Source organism: Symsagittifera roscoffensis, chromosome 2 (genome assembly GCF_963678635.1).
Source record: "Symsagittifera roscoffensis chromosome 2, txSymRosc1.1, whole genome shotgun sequence".
Taxonomy (NCBI): Eukaryota; Metazoa; Xenacoelomorpha; order Acoela; family Convolutidae; genus Symsagittifera; species Symsagittifera roscoffensis.
Window position 1 is genome coordinate 44,602,532 of NC_087063.1, and position 14,770 is coordinate 44,617,301.

Consider the following 14,770-nt stretch of genomic DNA (forward strand, 5'->3'; position numbering starts at 1 on the left):
TCGTCAAAAAGCGTTTTATCCTATTCCTTATACGATTTCCATTTGGTGACTGGGTATTCTGCTATCACTCAGTAAGTAGCCATTCTTGACATTCCGTCTTTCTTCTTTGATAAAGTTTCTTATCTGTTCTCGGGAACTTCTTTGTGGTGTGTGTGTGTGCTCTGAGGGGAAAAAGGACTTAACTTTTTTTAAAGATAAGAATTTTTTGAGTTTTTGAAAGCCGAAAATACCTGAAAGCAGATATTTTCGGCTTTGTTACCGCTTGGTAATTATAAATTAAAATCCTATCAACCATTCGGCGCATCTAGCGTACAGGTAAAACAACAGCTTGAGAAGGCAAAGGCTTGCGGTTTGAATCCGGCTGGGTCCTTCATTCCAAGTTGGTGTAACCCCATGCTTGAGACGACAAAGCCCGATAGTTTGATTCCAGTTGAGACCTGTTTTTTTTGCAAAAAGAAAATTTTTCATCGTCTGTTGGCTTCTTTTTGTGTTTAGTTCGGCAGAAAGGATTTTTTTGAAACGTTGCCTTCTTTATAGCATTCCCAAAGGTCTTGGTAGCTCTTGGTAAACGATTTTTTGGAGTTTTCTTATTCATTTTTCCGTTAGATTTTAATCATAGTCATTCCTATTTGTATCACAAATGGGGCGAAGCTCAGCTTTGCCTCTGTGTCAATTTTTTGAAGATGGAGAGAGTTCATGTTGCGTTAATCAGAAAATATATTTTTTAGCTATCCTAGTTGTAAATTGTTCTAGCATGAACATTTTTGAATCTTAATAATTATTTCGCTCATAATTATTTCAAAATTGGGAAATTCGTATCAAGGTACACATTTGTATATGCTTAACCGTTGAGTTATTTCTTTATAGGGGTGGGACTTCGTTACCAGCCATTTCTGGTCTAAAGACAAGCATTTTTGGAATAAGTTTCTGCAGTTCAAGTCTCTATTGATGCGGTTTTAATATAATTTAGACTCGGTCGCCTGCTGCCTTTTTTGAAGTTCCTGAATGCCTGTGAAAATTTTTTCCTAGGGTAAAGTTCCTTTTCAATCGTGATAAACCAAACATAAAATGTTAGTCGTAGAAATAATCTCCATGAACGTAGTTAACCGGATAAAACAATTAAAATTGGAAACTTTAATTTAGATTTCATCAAATTCGGTTGACTTCAGACAAAAAAGTGACCTGCAACAAAATTGCTTAGATTTTCACCGGAATTAATATGATGCTATTTGTTTTGCGAAACTTCCGTCAGAAATTTAAGCTAGAACGGGTAATTTTTGGCTGCTTTTGGTTAATCGCGAAAACTACAGTATCAATTGCTGAGAAAAGTATATCGAAGTGGGTTTCTTTTGTCCCTAATGAAGTTTGAGGTTTTTATAATTTCCTAAGTTCTGTATAATTGAATTAATTTTTATTTGATAGCTAAAAACCAATTTTCTCATTTAAAAACAATTTTTAATCGCTTTTTTGCAAGTTCTTGCACTTTTTCCTAATAGTGATCAAGCTTGAAGTTTGTTGGGCTTTATAAGACGCTCATTTTCATTATGTTTTATTAGCAATTCACGCCTGAGTTTTTGCGTTGTTTTTGATAAACTTAATGTAGCAAATTATCGGTTTTTGAAGTCCTGAGTGTACTCTTGACCATAAATGGGCGTCACTGAGAGTTAGTTTCATCAAAAACACTATTCTTGAGGGGTAGCAAGTCGCTTAGCTAACCAACTTACGAATCGGAGCTTTTGAAGTAACTGGGTAAAAACCCTTTCTATTACACAATAGGATTCACAGTGCTGAAAGCATTGTGGCGGTTACCTTTCATGGCAACTTCAGAAAGGCCCATTTTCCACAAACAGCTTTCAACAATCATAAGGGGATCTCTTAGAAAGACTCCTAGTCTCCACTAACACAGAAGTTTGTTTGAACACTAGGCAAGCCCCATACAAAAATGTTAGGTGACCCCCAAAGTTTACGTTTGCGTAAGCAAGGGTTTCAAATGTTCGCACTTACGTCTTTAAGCAATGGGCAATGCGTCGTGTGAAATTGGCAGACAAGGCCTCGATCGAGCTTCTGGTGACGTATGGGCCAAATCAATTTTACATCGAGCTGGCAATATGAAGTACAATACCAGCCCTGCGCCCGACCAGCTCAGATCATAGCTCCTGGATATACCGTGGTAGATCCGATTCGCGCGGACATCACAGCAAAGGATTACACCACGCTTGGAGTTGGCACACTAACGTATTCCGGTTTCTTAACAGAGTTTACAGTAGAATTTCACACACTATTTTTGCGAAATATATTTTTCCCTATTGTTTCTGATGAAGTTCTAAAATATTATTGTTTGGATCATTTTTTGTCTAATAACAAGCCAATTTGAACGAACGGTTCAAATTTTCCAGTTTTTTCGTTTTGTTCGGCTAATTGAAAGAGGAACTATGATTGGAATGTTCAATACAAGAACTCAAAAATTCATGTGTTCAAGAAGTCCAAACACTTTTGAAAGGGAGTTTTCGGAAGGGTCATTGGACGAGAAAAACACGAAAAATATCCCACTCTAATTTGAGTGGAATCAAGCAAAACAAACAATCTTCGACTACTCACTCGGAGTCATTAACTTTTGTTAGCAAACACTTACTTCGGCAATCAACGAAACTGTCTCAGTATTATTGTTTCGACTTTCCAAGAAATTGCGGAATAATTATGCTTGATTTTTTTTATTCTGTGGAATTTCGCCGATCCAAATAATAGTTGTAAACAAAAAGGTATTGACTCAAATTTCAGAAAGAGAATTTAAGAAGATATTTTACCTCGAATTTTTTCATAATATTCTAAGCTTTGCCCTGATATATGAGCAGTCGTGTTGCTCTCAAAGCCGCTCTGCAATCTCAATGGGACATAAATATTAGCAACTCAGACAGAACTAAAATAATTACATACAGCACCAATTTTCTGTACTTTTGAATACTTGCTGTTTCGCTACTCTTGTTTTTCAGCACTGTTGAACCCCCATCGATTGGAAACGAAATTAAGTTTTATTTTTGTTTGCATGAACTTTGACTCGAAGATATGAATTGCTAGAAAATCTTATCACTCTGCGGTTGGTTATGTTTTCTTATCTCTAAACTACCAAGATTAAATTTAGAGGGTGGTTGTATTTAGGCGTTTGTGGCTCGATATTGATTTGATAAAACTCCTGACTTAATTGTAGATCGGTTATGGCGAATGCGCAAACGGGTGGGCGAGTAATAATTTGTTTTTATGTGAAAACTAAGCTTAGCGTGGACGATCTATAGCCGGCGTTAATAAAACCAGCAAACAGAATTTGATGAATCATCTAAAAAGTTTAAAAAGTGATATTGATCTGAATTGTTGAACTATCTTGATCCTGAATGAAAGTATTGTCCGGATCTGGAGTAAAGTGTTTCAGCAGTACGTTCTTTTTTGTGCCAAATTTTATGCGATAATTATGACGTAAAGCATTTGGAATTTGTGATTTTGAAGAGCTTCAAGATTGCTTTATTTATGAGCTAATCAATAAAATTTTTTTGAATATGATAATCTTTGAATATCTTATCATATTTAAGCACTTGAAGAATTTTTTTTAAAGGAGAAGTTTTTGAACGGTTTTTCATATAATTTAGCTCTGATGCGTAGATTTAACTTATTTTGCATATAAGCAAATTCTAACTCGCCTGTTCTCAGATGAACGGTACAGCCATCTAACTGCTCCCGAAAAAGGTGAGGGGATAGATTTCACGATCGGGTTTCCAGATGGTGACAAGATTCCAATTCAGCTCATGCGGGACGCCTATGTCCAGTTTTTCGAGGAAAAGAAACACCGGTCAGACTTCTTCCAGTACGGGGTGCACTCGGGCTATCCGAAGATAAGATCTCTTGTCGCCGAGTTTCTGAACAGATGTTACCAATTAGCAGCAAAAGATGGGCCGAAAAAAGAGATTGAGAAGGAAAACATAGTTATTTGGTGAGCAGCATAAACCATAATATATAATATCATTGAACAATTGAAAACGTTATCTATAATGCTTAAAGCGTAACACGAATTATTATGTTGCACTCAAAGTTGTTATGATTTGAAATCAGGCTAGCTAATCGGTCATAATATTTTTTAAACTAGTTTAATTTTAACTTTCAATATTTGATATTGAAGTTCATAGTTGATCAAAAGTTTCTCTGCCAAAAAACAATGTCGACGACTTAACGGGCATTCGAACAATCAGGGCTTTCCATGATACAACAGCAGTCTTGTTTCTTAAATATCAGCTTTTAAACCCGATCCTCTGATAAAACGAATTCTTTACAAACTACCGCTAACTTCAACCAATTTAAAATCATCGTTTGACAATTTTACAATTTTATGACTTTTTCTCTTCTATCGAGTATTTTTCGATTAGTGTTTCTCATTAACGTCTGACGAATAATGTTCAATTTTTAAAAAATGACAAATTAAAAAAAAAAATTTTTTTTTGAAAATCACCACTCCGTGTACATAGTGCTTTATTTACTGCAAGAAAAAACACCCGAGCATAAATATTCCGTCACTTTCCTAATCAATTTGTATCATCGGGTTGCCTTGAGGAAATGGCCTATTTTCATTAATAATGCAAATATGATCACGAATACTAAAGAAAAGATGAAAGGCACAATGCGTGCCGTGCTTACTCAGGGACTTCAGTATAGATAATCTATTATATATTTAATTGCAGGCTTCACTATCTCGCCATGTTGAAGCTTTTTCAACGTATTATTTTTGCATGTTTAACCTATATCGTATATTGCAATGGTTAAGAATTTTTTTTCGATTTTCCAATTTGATTTTAGTGGTTATTTTACAAAGTTTAAATTAAGCAGCTCAATATCGAATTAGGGGTTGCGAATTTGGCCTCCAATTTTGAATGCCCGAATCATTTTAATTAACGAGATAAGAAGATTTTTGAGATTTTTACAAAACTTGAAGTTCGCAACACTGTAGTTGGGGGGTAGTGTCAGAGTACTATCAAGGATTACGAGTCTTGCCTCCAAATATGACTGCTCAAATCCTTGTAATTTTTGAGATATGATGTTTTTTGTGATTTTTTCAAAAATTTTCAATTAATTATTTCTCAAAAGTTGAATTTCTTAACCTGGTAGTTGGGTGCTGTCAGAGTACTCTCAGGAGTTACAAATCTTGCCTCCAAATATGACTGTTCCAATCCTTGCGGTTTCCGAGATATGACGTTTTTTTGTGATTTTTTCAAAAATTTTCAGAAAACTTAAATAATTATTATTAGTTTTAAAAATCTGAAATTCCCAACCCTGTAATTAAGTCCTGTCAGAGTACTCTCGAAGATTGCGAATCTTGCCTCCAAATACGACTGCTCAACTCTTTGTAGTTTTCGAGATGTGACGTTTTTTTTTCTTCAAAATTTTCAGAAAGTTCAATTTAATTATTTTTCAAAATTTGAAATTCCCAACGCTATTCGGTGTTGTCGGTTTACTCGAAATATTTGCAAGTTTTGCCACGTGCGACTGCTAAACGCGAGTGCTCGAATGCTTTTAGTTTCCGAGATGTGACGTTTTTTGATTTTTTCAAAATTTCTCAAAGAATTTATCTACAAGAAGTTCAAAAAATTTTAAACTACCAACTCGATGAAGATACAACTTTTTTGTCAGCGTACACCCTGGCGTTTCAAATCTTGCCTCCTAATATGAATGCTCAAATCTTTTTAGTTTCCGAGATAAACCGTTTTTTTTTCAATTTTTTTCGGGAAACTTTGCTTTAAAAAAGTTCACAAATTTTTGAATTCCTAACCCTATAGTAGGGTGCTTTCAGGGACTCTCAGTGGTTGCAAATCTGGCCTCCAAATTTCTCCAGAGATATTTTCGAGATGACGCTTTCAAAATGAGAATTTAAAAAAATTAAAAAGTTCGAAATTACCAACCCTGTAATTGGGTGCAGTCAGAGTACAATAAAAGTTTGCAGATGTTGCTTCCAAAATATGAGGTTTTTCATGAGTTGTCGAAAATTTTCGAAACACCGGAGGTGCGTTGAAGGCTAATTGTTTTCAAAAAAATTGATACGAGAGAAACAAGGGTAACCGTCTGGTCCGTAACAAGCCCAGCATGTTCCAATCAGATATGCAGCTTAAAGAAATAAAAAAGAACTCAAACACCATTCTCTTTGATCAACCTAGCAAGAAATTGGCCAAGACTCATAAGCAAAAATATCACCATCTCGCTTAGATGAGTTTCAGTATGATACCAATTCTGACATTTTTTGTTTAAATGAAGGCAAACTCACTATCGAATAGCAATAGGGGTAAAAGTCACGAATAGCGTAAATGGCTTCTTTCGTAAATGGACTTTCTTTTTCTGCATTCGCAGCGGATCAAAAAAAATCGCAGCGGATCTGAGTAGGCACAATGCGTACTGTGCCTACTCAGGGTCGTCAGTATTGATAATTATTTTTGAAGAAGTTCAGAAGAGAGAAACAAGGGTAACCGTCTGCTCCGTAACAAGCCCAGCATTATCCAGTCAGATATGCAGCGTAAAGAAACAAAAAAGAACTCAAACACCATTCTCTTTGATCAAACTAGCAAGAAATTGGTCAAGATTCATAAGCACAAATATCACCATCTCGTTTAGATGAGTTTCAGTATGATACCAAACTTGACATTTTTTGTTTAAATGAAGGTAAACTCACTATCGAACAGCAATAGGGGTAAAAGTCACGAATAGCGTAAATGGCTTCTTTCGAAAATGGACTTTCATTTTCTGCATTCGCAGCGGATCAAAAAATTACTTTTTGATCCAGTTTTCTCTAAAGGGGATAACTTGAAAGTATAAAGTGCATATCATCAACAATTCTTGAAACTCAAAAAGCCTTAACGTGATAGACTTTTTTTTTCTTAGACATTTTTTTGATTTCCTTGTTCTTATACTTTTTTCTAACTGCTTGTTGGCTATATTTTACTTTTAGGCTCGTATTGGAGAAGAAAAAAAGGAATAGACTTCGGAGAAAATGTTCAAAGTTATTTTGCATCGATTTTTGAGATAAAGCTGAAAAGTTTTCGCCGTTTTTTAGAAAACAGAAAAGCTTTGAAAAGTCTTTTTTGCTACCCAAATTTATTTTTCCGTTTCCTAGCTATAATACGAGTTCACGATTTTTTAAACCAAACTCGTGTAAATGTGTGCTCAATTTCATTTGCGAGCGATGTAGTAGCATGTGTTTTATCCGCTTAATGAGAGCGTCTGATAGATAGTGAGTAAACTCTTGACAACAGCTAGGACATTTGTTTCAGATATGAAGAGGAATGCTTCATATTCTATACGCTGTTCGAATCCTTAAGCTGATTCTTTACTTTTTTCAAGACTTAACATATCTTTTTGCACTTTTAACATATTTTACTTACAATTTCAGTTTTTAAGTTGAGATTTGTTTTTCTTCTGATGGAAAATCTGAAGTTTTAGTGGCGGCGTTTCGTTCGGTTTGGATAGAATTCTGACAGTTCTCGGAGTGGACAAGAATGCAATAGTGTATTGTGAGGAACTGACTTTCTTCTGCTTTCTCAACATGCTCAGGGAGAGAGGATGTGAAGTGAGAATGATACCATTCACAAAAGAGGGAGTAATGGACTTGGATTGGCTGGAGACGGATTTGACAAGTATTGATGGAGATGCGGCCAAGCCAATTTTAGGTATGACTTGGAAGCTGTATTCTACCTTACAAATCACGACTTTCTCAAATTTTTTGTTTTTGTTGTTGCTTTTTTCGTGTTATCTATCTATTACATATTTAAATGCGGGCTTCACTATCTCGCCATGTTTTAGCTTTTTCAACGTATTATTTTTGCATGTTTAAGCTATATCGTATATTGCAATGCTTAAGATTTTTTTTCGATTTTCCTATTTGATTTTAGTGGTTATTTTACCGAGTTTAAATTAAGCAGCCCAATATCGAATAATGGGTTGCGAATTTGGCCTCCGATATTGAATGCCCGAATCATTTTAGTGAACGAGATAAGACGATTTTTGAGATTTTTTCAAAAATTTTCAGAAATTTCAAATAACAAATTTTTTTTATAAAACTTGAAGTTCCCAACCCTGTAGTTGGGTGCTGTCAGTGTACTCTAAGTAGTTACAAATCTTGCCTCCAAACATGACTGTTCAAATCCTTGTAGTTTTCGAGATATGACGTTTTTTGTGATTTTTTCAAAAAATTTTCAGAAAACTTATATTAATTTTTTTCGCAAAATCTGAAATTCCCAACCCTGTAGTTGGGTCCTGTCAGAGTAATCTCAAAGATTGAGAATCTTGCCTCCAAATTTGACTGCTCAATTCTTTGTAGTTTTCGAGTGACGTTTTTTGTGTTTTTTTTTTTCAAAGTTTTCAGAAAACTTAAAGGCTTATTATTTCAAAATCTGAAATTCTCAACCCTGTACTTGGGTACTGTCAGAGTACTATCAAGGATCGCGAATCTTGCCTCCAAATATGACTGCTCAAATCTTTGTTGTTTTCGAGGTTTGATGTTTTTTGTGATTTCTTCAAAAATTTTCAGAAAATTTTAATTATTTCTCAAAGTTTGAAATTACCAACCTTGTAGTCGGGTGGTTTCAGAGTACTCTAAGGATTTACAAATCTTGCCTCCAAATATGACTGTTCAAATTCTTGTAGTTTTCGAGATATGAAGTTTTTTGTGATTTTTTCAAAAAAATTTCAGAAAACTTGTATTAATTTTTTTTCGCAAAACCTGAAATTCCCAACCCAGTAGTTGGGTCCTGTCAGAGTAATCTCAAAGATTGCGAATCTCGCCTCCAAATATGACTGCTCAATTCTTTGTAGTTTTTGTGATATGACGTTTTTGTCATTTTTTCAAAAAATTTCAGAAAAGTTGTATTAATTTTTTTTCGCAAAAGCTGAAATTCCCAACCCTGTAGTTGGGTCCTGTCAGAGTAATCTCAAAGATTGCGAATCTCGCCTCCAAATATGACTGCTCAACTCCTTGTAGTTTTCGAGATATGACTTTTTTTTTTGATTTTTTCAAAAATTTTAAGAAAAGTTAGGTTCTGTCAGAGTACTCTCAAGGATTGCGAATCTTGCCTCCAAATATGACTGCTCAATTCTTTGTAGTTTTCGAGAACTGACGTTTTTTGTGTTTTTTTTTCAAAATTTTCAGAAAGTTTAAATTAATTATTTTTCAAAAGTTGAAAGTCCCAACGTTATATTTCGTTGTTGTCAGGGTACTCTAAAGAGTTGCAAATCTTACCACATGCGACTGCTAAACGCGACTGATCAAATGATTTTAGTTTCCGAGATGTGACGTTTTTTGATTTTCTCAAAATTTCTCAAGGAAATTCAAAAAATTTCAAACTACTGAATTGATGAAGATACAACCTTATTGTCAGCGTACACACAGGCGTCTCAAATCTTGCCTCTTAATATGAATGCTCAAATCCTTTTAGTTTCCGAGATAACACGTTTTTTTCAATTTTTTTTTTTCGGGAAACTTAGGTTTAAAAAAATTCACAAAATTTTGGATTCCTAACTCTATTGTAGGGTGCTCTCAAGGACTCTCAGTGGTTGCTAATTTGACCTCCAAATTTCTCCAGAGGCCCATTAAGTTTTCGAGATGACGCTTTTAAAATGGGAATAACAAAAAATTTCAAAGTTCGAAATGACCAACCCTGTAATTGGGTGTAGTCAGAGTGCACTAAAAGTTTGCAGATTTTGTTTCCAATATATGCGGTTTTTCATGAGTTGTCGAAAAATTTCGAAGCACCGAAGGTGCGTTAAACGCTAGTAATGACTGAATGGTGTTGCAACGCAAAATATGGGGACAAAATTTGTTTACAGTGGCTTGTTGATTGGCCATGAAAGTTTTCATTGCATTATGACAGACAGTGCAAATAAAGTTTTTCAAACTCAAATGTGGGGAAAAGTGGAAAAGCGCCCAATTTACATCATCCTCCAATTATACTTTGAACCAGTCTATCAACGCTTGTGCTTTGTCACAGTATGCGTGCGCAGGTATTTTTGATGGGGGTTGTTTTTTTTAGAACAGCCATTATGAGTTTTTTGAGCTCAACCGAAACCCGAGAACTTATCAAAATAAAATGCTGTTTCGAAAGAATTTTTGGAAGTTTTTGGCCAAAGAATGGCGTTTTTGTCACCCCTTCCCACTCAAATTTAGTCTCCTCTGAAATTGCTTTCGTTTTTTTTTTAAATGCTTGGCGGATACCAGACCACCGGGTGAGAATATTAAAAGCCAGACGAAATTAGTCGATTGAAGTTTTGGGACGAAATCTGTCGTGTGACGAAATCTGTGTAAACCTACCCTACCATATCCATTCTTAGCCGGCCATCTATAAATAAACGATAATATATCAATTTTGAAAAGAGAACGCACGCAAAAAAACTACAATTCTTTTGGTTAAACTCCACTAAAAAGCGTTGGAAAACGGCGTTTTGGCTTGTTTTTTTCTTCAAAATTTCTCCTGTTATGCAAAAATTTTTGGCAATATTTTTTCAATCTAGAGGATAAAGTTAGTCACATTTTTAAATATCGACTAGGCCCATATTGAAAAAAAAAAATTAAATCCGGCCCTGCGCCATTATATAATTCATCAATTATGACAAAAAGTTTCAAATATAACGATCAAAAGTTTTACTAACGTTTTGCGATGGAATTTCTAAAATGGAAGTTTTAAGTCGAGTCATTTGTAGCAGATCTTTGTTGATAACAGTCTATCATTAGACGTGAAGTATTCTCATTGCAGTGTTTACCATGCCTACATTCCATAACCCAACGGGAGTCATTATGCCACTTGAGACCCGGAAGCAACTGGTTCATCTAGCGCACCAGTTCGGTTTCTACATCGTATCCGACGAGGTCTACAGCACACTCCCCTTCTCACAGGTACGAGTACGACTGATGGTGCTAAATTGTGATCTTAAATAAACCGTCTGAAGTACAAAACAGCTATCAAGTAAAGTAAACAAGCGAAAAATACTGAGCAATTAGAGTACAAAATTCAAAACTATTGCTATAACATAACTTTCGACTGGTTTGTAAAACCTGCTCACTTTCGGCTCGCTTGAAATTTTTCTGATTTGTCCACTCGACTTAAATGTGGTCCATAGAATTCTGAGTCGCGGGCATTTGCATCTTGGATAAAATATGATTATTGTTTTGTCTCTCAGACTGTTTTGACATGAAACAATTGTCTGGGACACTAAATTACATCAAAATGGTATCATTTCACAGATTCGAAACTGTATTCCTCCCTCGCTTGCTCTGCTAGACGACAACGCGAATGGCAGAGTCATGTCTCTTGGGTCTTTCTCAAAGGTCCTCTGCCCTGCTTTGAGGTTCGGATGGATACACGCTTCGGTTAGTTAAACTGTGCTTCGAATTTGGTTTTGTCTGGCATAAGTGAAATCATATGCCAGACGCCCAATTTTCTCTCTCTTTGAGTTAAGGGAAAAAACAAAACTTCTAAGTTCAAATTATTTCGAAAGAGCAAAATCTAACCGCTAATTTAAGCAATGCAGATAATTACACTTGCGAGACTAGTGCCTTGTAATCGGGAACTATATTGTTTTCCCGTAAACAACTTTTCTTTCAAATCTGTGAGAAATTGTGAAGTTGCTTCAGTGAACGTAACCAATTTCGTGACCCTTCCCCACTTGGCCTAGAGATAACGCGGTTGCCTTTGTACCCTATGATCTGGGGTTCGAGTTCCGGCCGGACATTTTTAGCATGAATGAAATAAAAATTATTTTGTCCGGAAAAAGTTTTTTCGGTTTAGTTATTAGCAACTTGTTAGCAACTTTCATCGTAGGTGGAAGTGCTTTTGCTGTGCTCCTGTAATTTATCAAATTAATAGCCCTGAAGTATATTTTTCTTGGTTTTTTCCTTTTTTTCGTTTAGTTTATTTTCCGGTTTTCGCTCGGTAAGCACAAAAAAATATCATTTAACGCTGGTGGTTGTGTTTTTTACTGTTTTTCTGAAATGATTTCCATTTTAACCCCATTTTTTCTATCTTTTTCTTTCTGCTATTCTATTTTCTACTAGTTAGCAATGCTGCGCTTGCATTGTATCACAAGTCGTTTTTCTGCTTTTCTGATGAAATAGTATATCAGAAAGAAAATATTTAAAAACGAAACGAAAACTTTATCAATTTTGGAGCCGAAAGGACAATTTTTTTATCAAATCTTTTAAATAAAGGAACGAGTATTACAAATCCAGTGGCAGTCTTCTAAACCCTACCTGAAATTTTATATTGTCAAAGCTGGTGATTATCCAGTTTATGATACCGTGTTTCATATTAGAGATGTACTCAACTTACCAGTTGAACCACGAGGTATTGCGGCATATTGTTACTTTCATTCGTTGTCATTAAACAAACTATTGTCATTTTTTAAATTAACTACGCGTCATCGTATAGAAAAATTGATAGGTTCTTCTATCATTTCAGCCAGTTCGTGCGGCTCAGCTTTTCACGGCATTTGATAAAGAGGTGCTGATCTAATTTCAAACAAAACACTATTTAATTTGCGACTATAATCTTTCGTCGTTTCTTGTCAGTGATGTCCATCTAAGTAAAAAATCAAACTAATTCTTGGAACAATTTTTGTTCGATAATAATTTAGTGAAATTATTTCGCAATTTTGATCAAGTCTGAGAAGTCTACTAACAATCTCCCCCTATGGTATCTACTAAAGGTTCTCCGCCCCTATAAGTAAATACAATAATTTAGCTGATTGATCGAAAATTCGGCTAACTCAATGTACTTAACATTCTCGCCCCTTTCTTGAAGGGGGAGACTGTTAAGTTTATCTAATTTTAGCAATGCTTAAAATACCGCATAGATTGCTCGTGCAAATGAGCAAACTTGGTTTTTACGAAAATTTTGTGATAAAATATAGCAATGAAGATTGATCTGATATTTTTGAAAACGGTATGATTACAATATAAAAAAAGTTGAAGTCTGATGCTGTTTAGTCAATGTTGTGTGGGAAGTTGGGATCTGCAGGCGTTGTGGTTAGCGGGTCCCCTGCCTGTCATTTAGCATGTGGTCCTATGGAGATACTCTTCAGAGATCATACAATCGGTGAGACCACTTTTACAGATTACTTATTAGGAACAAATTGGCAACCTGAACTCTTAGCCATTTAGGCAAGTAGTAGTTCTCTTATGGATCTGATATCATTTGTTTTCAGTCTTTCATCGTTAGTTATTTTTCCCGAAAATATGTAACGCGGAGTGGCTTTGTTTTGGTTTTTTTCTACTTTGATTTAAACGGATCTTTCTTCAGATCATAACTCGTTCATGAAAGCATGCAGAGGAGTTTAGTGATGTTTAGTTTTTCGTTGAGTTTAAGTCTATTGAAAATGAGGATTTTTAGGTTACAGTTTCATCAACAAACTCACGGAGAGTCGTATTATTCCGAATAATTTACGAAGTGAGAAGAAACTATGGCGCACGGTGAACTTTTTTCACTCTATTTTAATTAGCTCGCGTCCAGACAATTCGGTCAATTGTGGTAATTAAACTAGGGCGGAAAAAGTTCACAGTGAGCCATAGTTTCTTCTAACTTCGTAAATTGGGTTTGTTTCACAGCTTCAACTGCGGCGACGAATCTGATTGGTTGAAATAACGCGTCATTGATTTGCTAAACAGCTTCAGCGAGATAAAATTTGAATTGTTTGCTTTGTTGCCTTAAAGCAACAGTGGGTAATTTAGGGTTAACAATTTGTTTTAGACAAAGTTGCTGTGCAAGCTGCAAATGTGTTGGAGCGGAAGTTCTCTGCTCTCTGGAAAGCCCTACAGCAACACCTGCCGAAAGATTGCAGTCTAAATCCCTTCGACAGAAGAGGTCACTACGCTCATTTTCATTCTAAAACCGAACCTTTTGTTTTATTACACCAGCAACGCTCGTGTTATGGAAATATGCCAATTATGGTATGCTCCAGACATATACTGCTTAATTTTTGCCTATAAGTTTATATATTTTTTGCTTCTCCATATCATGCAAAAGTTAAGTTGGTCGGGGAATTGTACGGTTTGGTTTGTTCTAGATTCCTTTCATCAGTAGAGATTTAAAAATGTGAATGGAATAATTAAGAAGACAAAATGTTCCAAGGGAAGTGCTCCTTTTGTACAGGTCGCCTATGGGTTGTAAGTGAAAATGAGCCAAGGTCACAACATGGCGCCTCAGGGTGGTTACTTTATGATCATACAAACACCTCTGGAGATGTCTGCATTTAAGCTGTCTCAGTTTTGTAACGAGAAGTTCAATTTGAAAGTGATGCCAGCATCGATGTGTGGAGATAGTCGCGATGATAGATTGAGGTTATGTTTTGCTTACCACAAAGAAGAAGAGCTGATTGAAGGAGCAAGGAGACTTGGAGAGGCAATACGAACTTTGAAATAGTTGTTATTTATTCTTTCAAATGTCTACTGTGCTGTACTCTTTCGCTGCCAAAGAAAATGGTGTGAAATGGATTAGTAAAATAGATCACAGGTTGTAAAATAGATGATTAGCCGTTTATGATATTTTTGTCAACTTCTTGAAAATCAGAGTTTAAAGCATGCGTTAGGTTTGATTTGGTGTATACCTGGTTGATTGGGCAGGTCAATTTCGCTCGAGTAAATAGATAAATGGGTTTCTGATGTAATTTTCAGCCATTTTTTGAATAAAACAAACAATAGGCAATCTCTTGTCCATGCTGCAGTATTGCCTTGGATTTTTGATTGTTTTACTAGCGTTATCTA

At 35.5% G+C, this 14,770-nt stretch overlaps 1 protein-coding gene across 2 annotated transcripts; it reads left to right on the forward strand.

Moving 5' to 3' along the window:
• The first annotated feature begins 3,109 nt into the window (after positions 1-3,109).
• LOC134840388 (2-aminoadipate transaminase-like) lies at positions 3,110-14,546 on the forward strand. Of its 2 annotated transcripts, none has more exons than XM_063856167.1 (8): positions 3,110-3,231; positions 3,700-3,979; positions 7,465-7,691; positions 10,770-10,909; positions 11,258-11,383; positions 12,998-13,106; positions 13,758-13,871; positions 14,194-14,546. In XM_063856167.1, exons 1-8 carry the CDS (start codon positions 3,213-3,215, stop codon positions 14,427-14,429), a joined length of 1,251 nt encoding a protein of 416 aa, XP_063712237.1. In that variant the 5' UTR covers positions 3,110-3,212; the 3' UTR covers positions 14,430-14,546. The 2 variants fall into 2 exon arrangements, with proteins under 2 accessions (XP_063712237.1, XP_063712238.1); XM_063856168.1 differs by having other exon boundaries at positions 3,122-3,235.
• The last annotated feature ends 224 nt before the right edge of the window (positions 14,547-14,770 follow it).

Coding starts and splice junctions, on each gene's coding strand:
- LOC134840388 (XM_063856167.1), top strand. Junction 13,107..13,757: donor CTTCAGAGATCATACAATCG/GTGAGACCACTT, acceptor AATTTGTTTTAG/ACAAAGTTGCTGTGCAAGCT. Junction 13,872..14,193: donor AAATCCCTTCGACAGAAGAG/GTCACTACGCTC, acceptor AAATGAGCCAAG/GTCACAACATGGCGCCTCAG.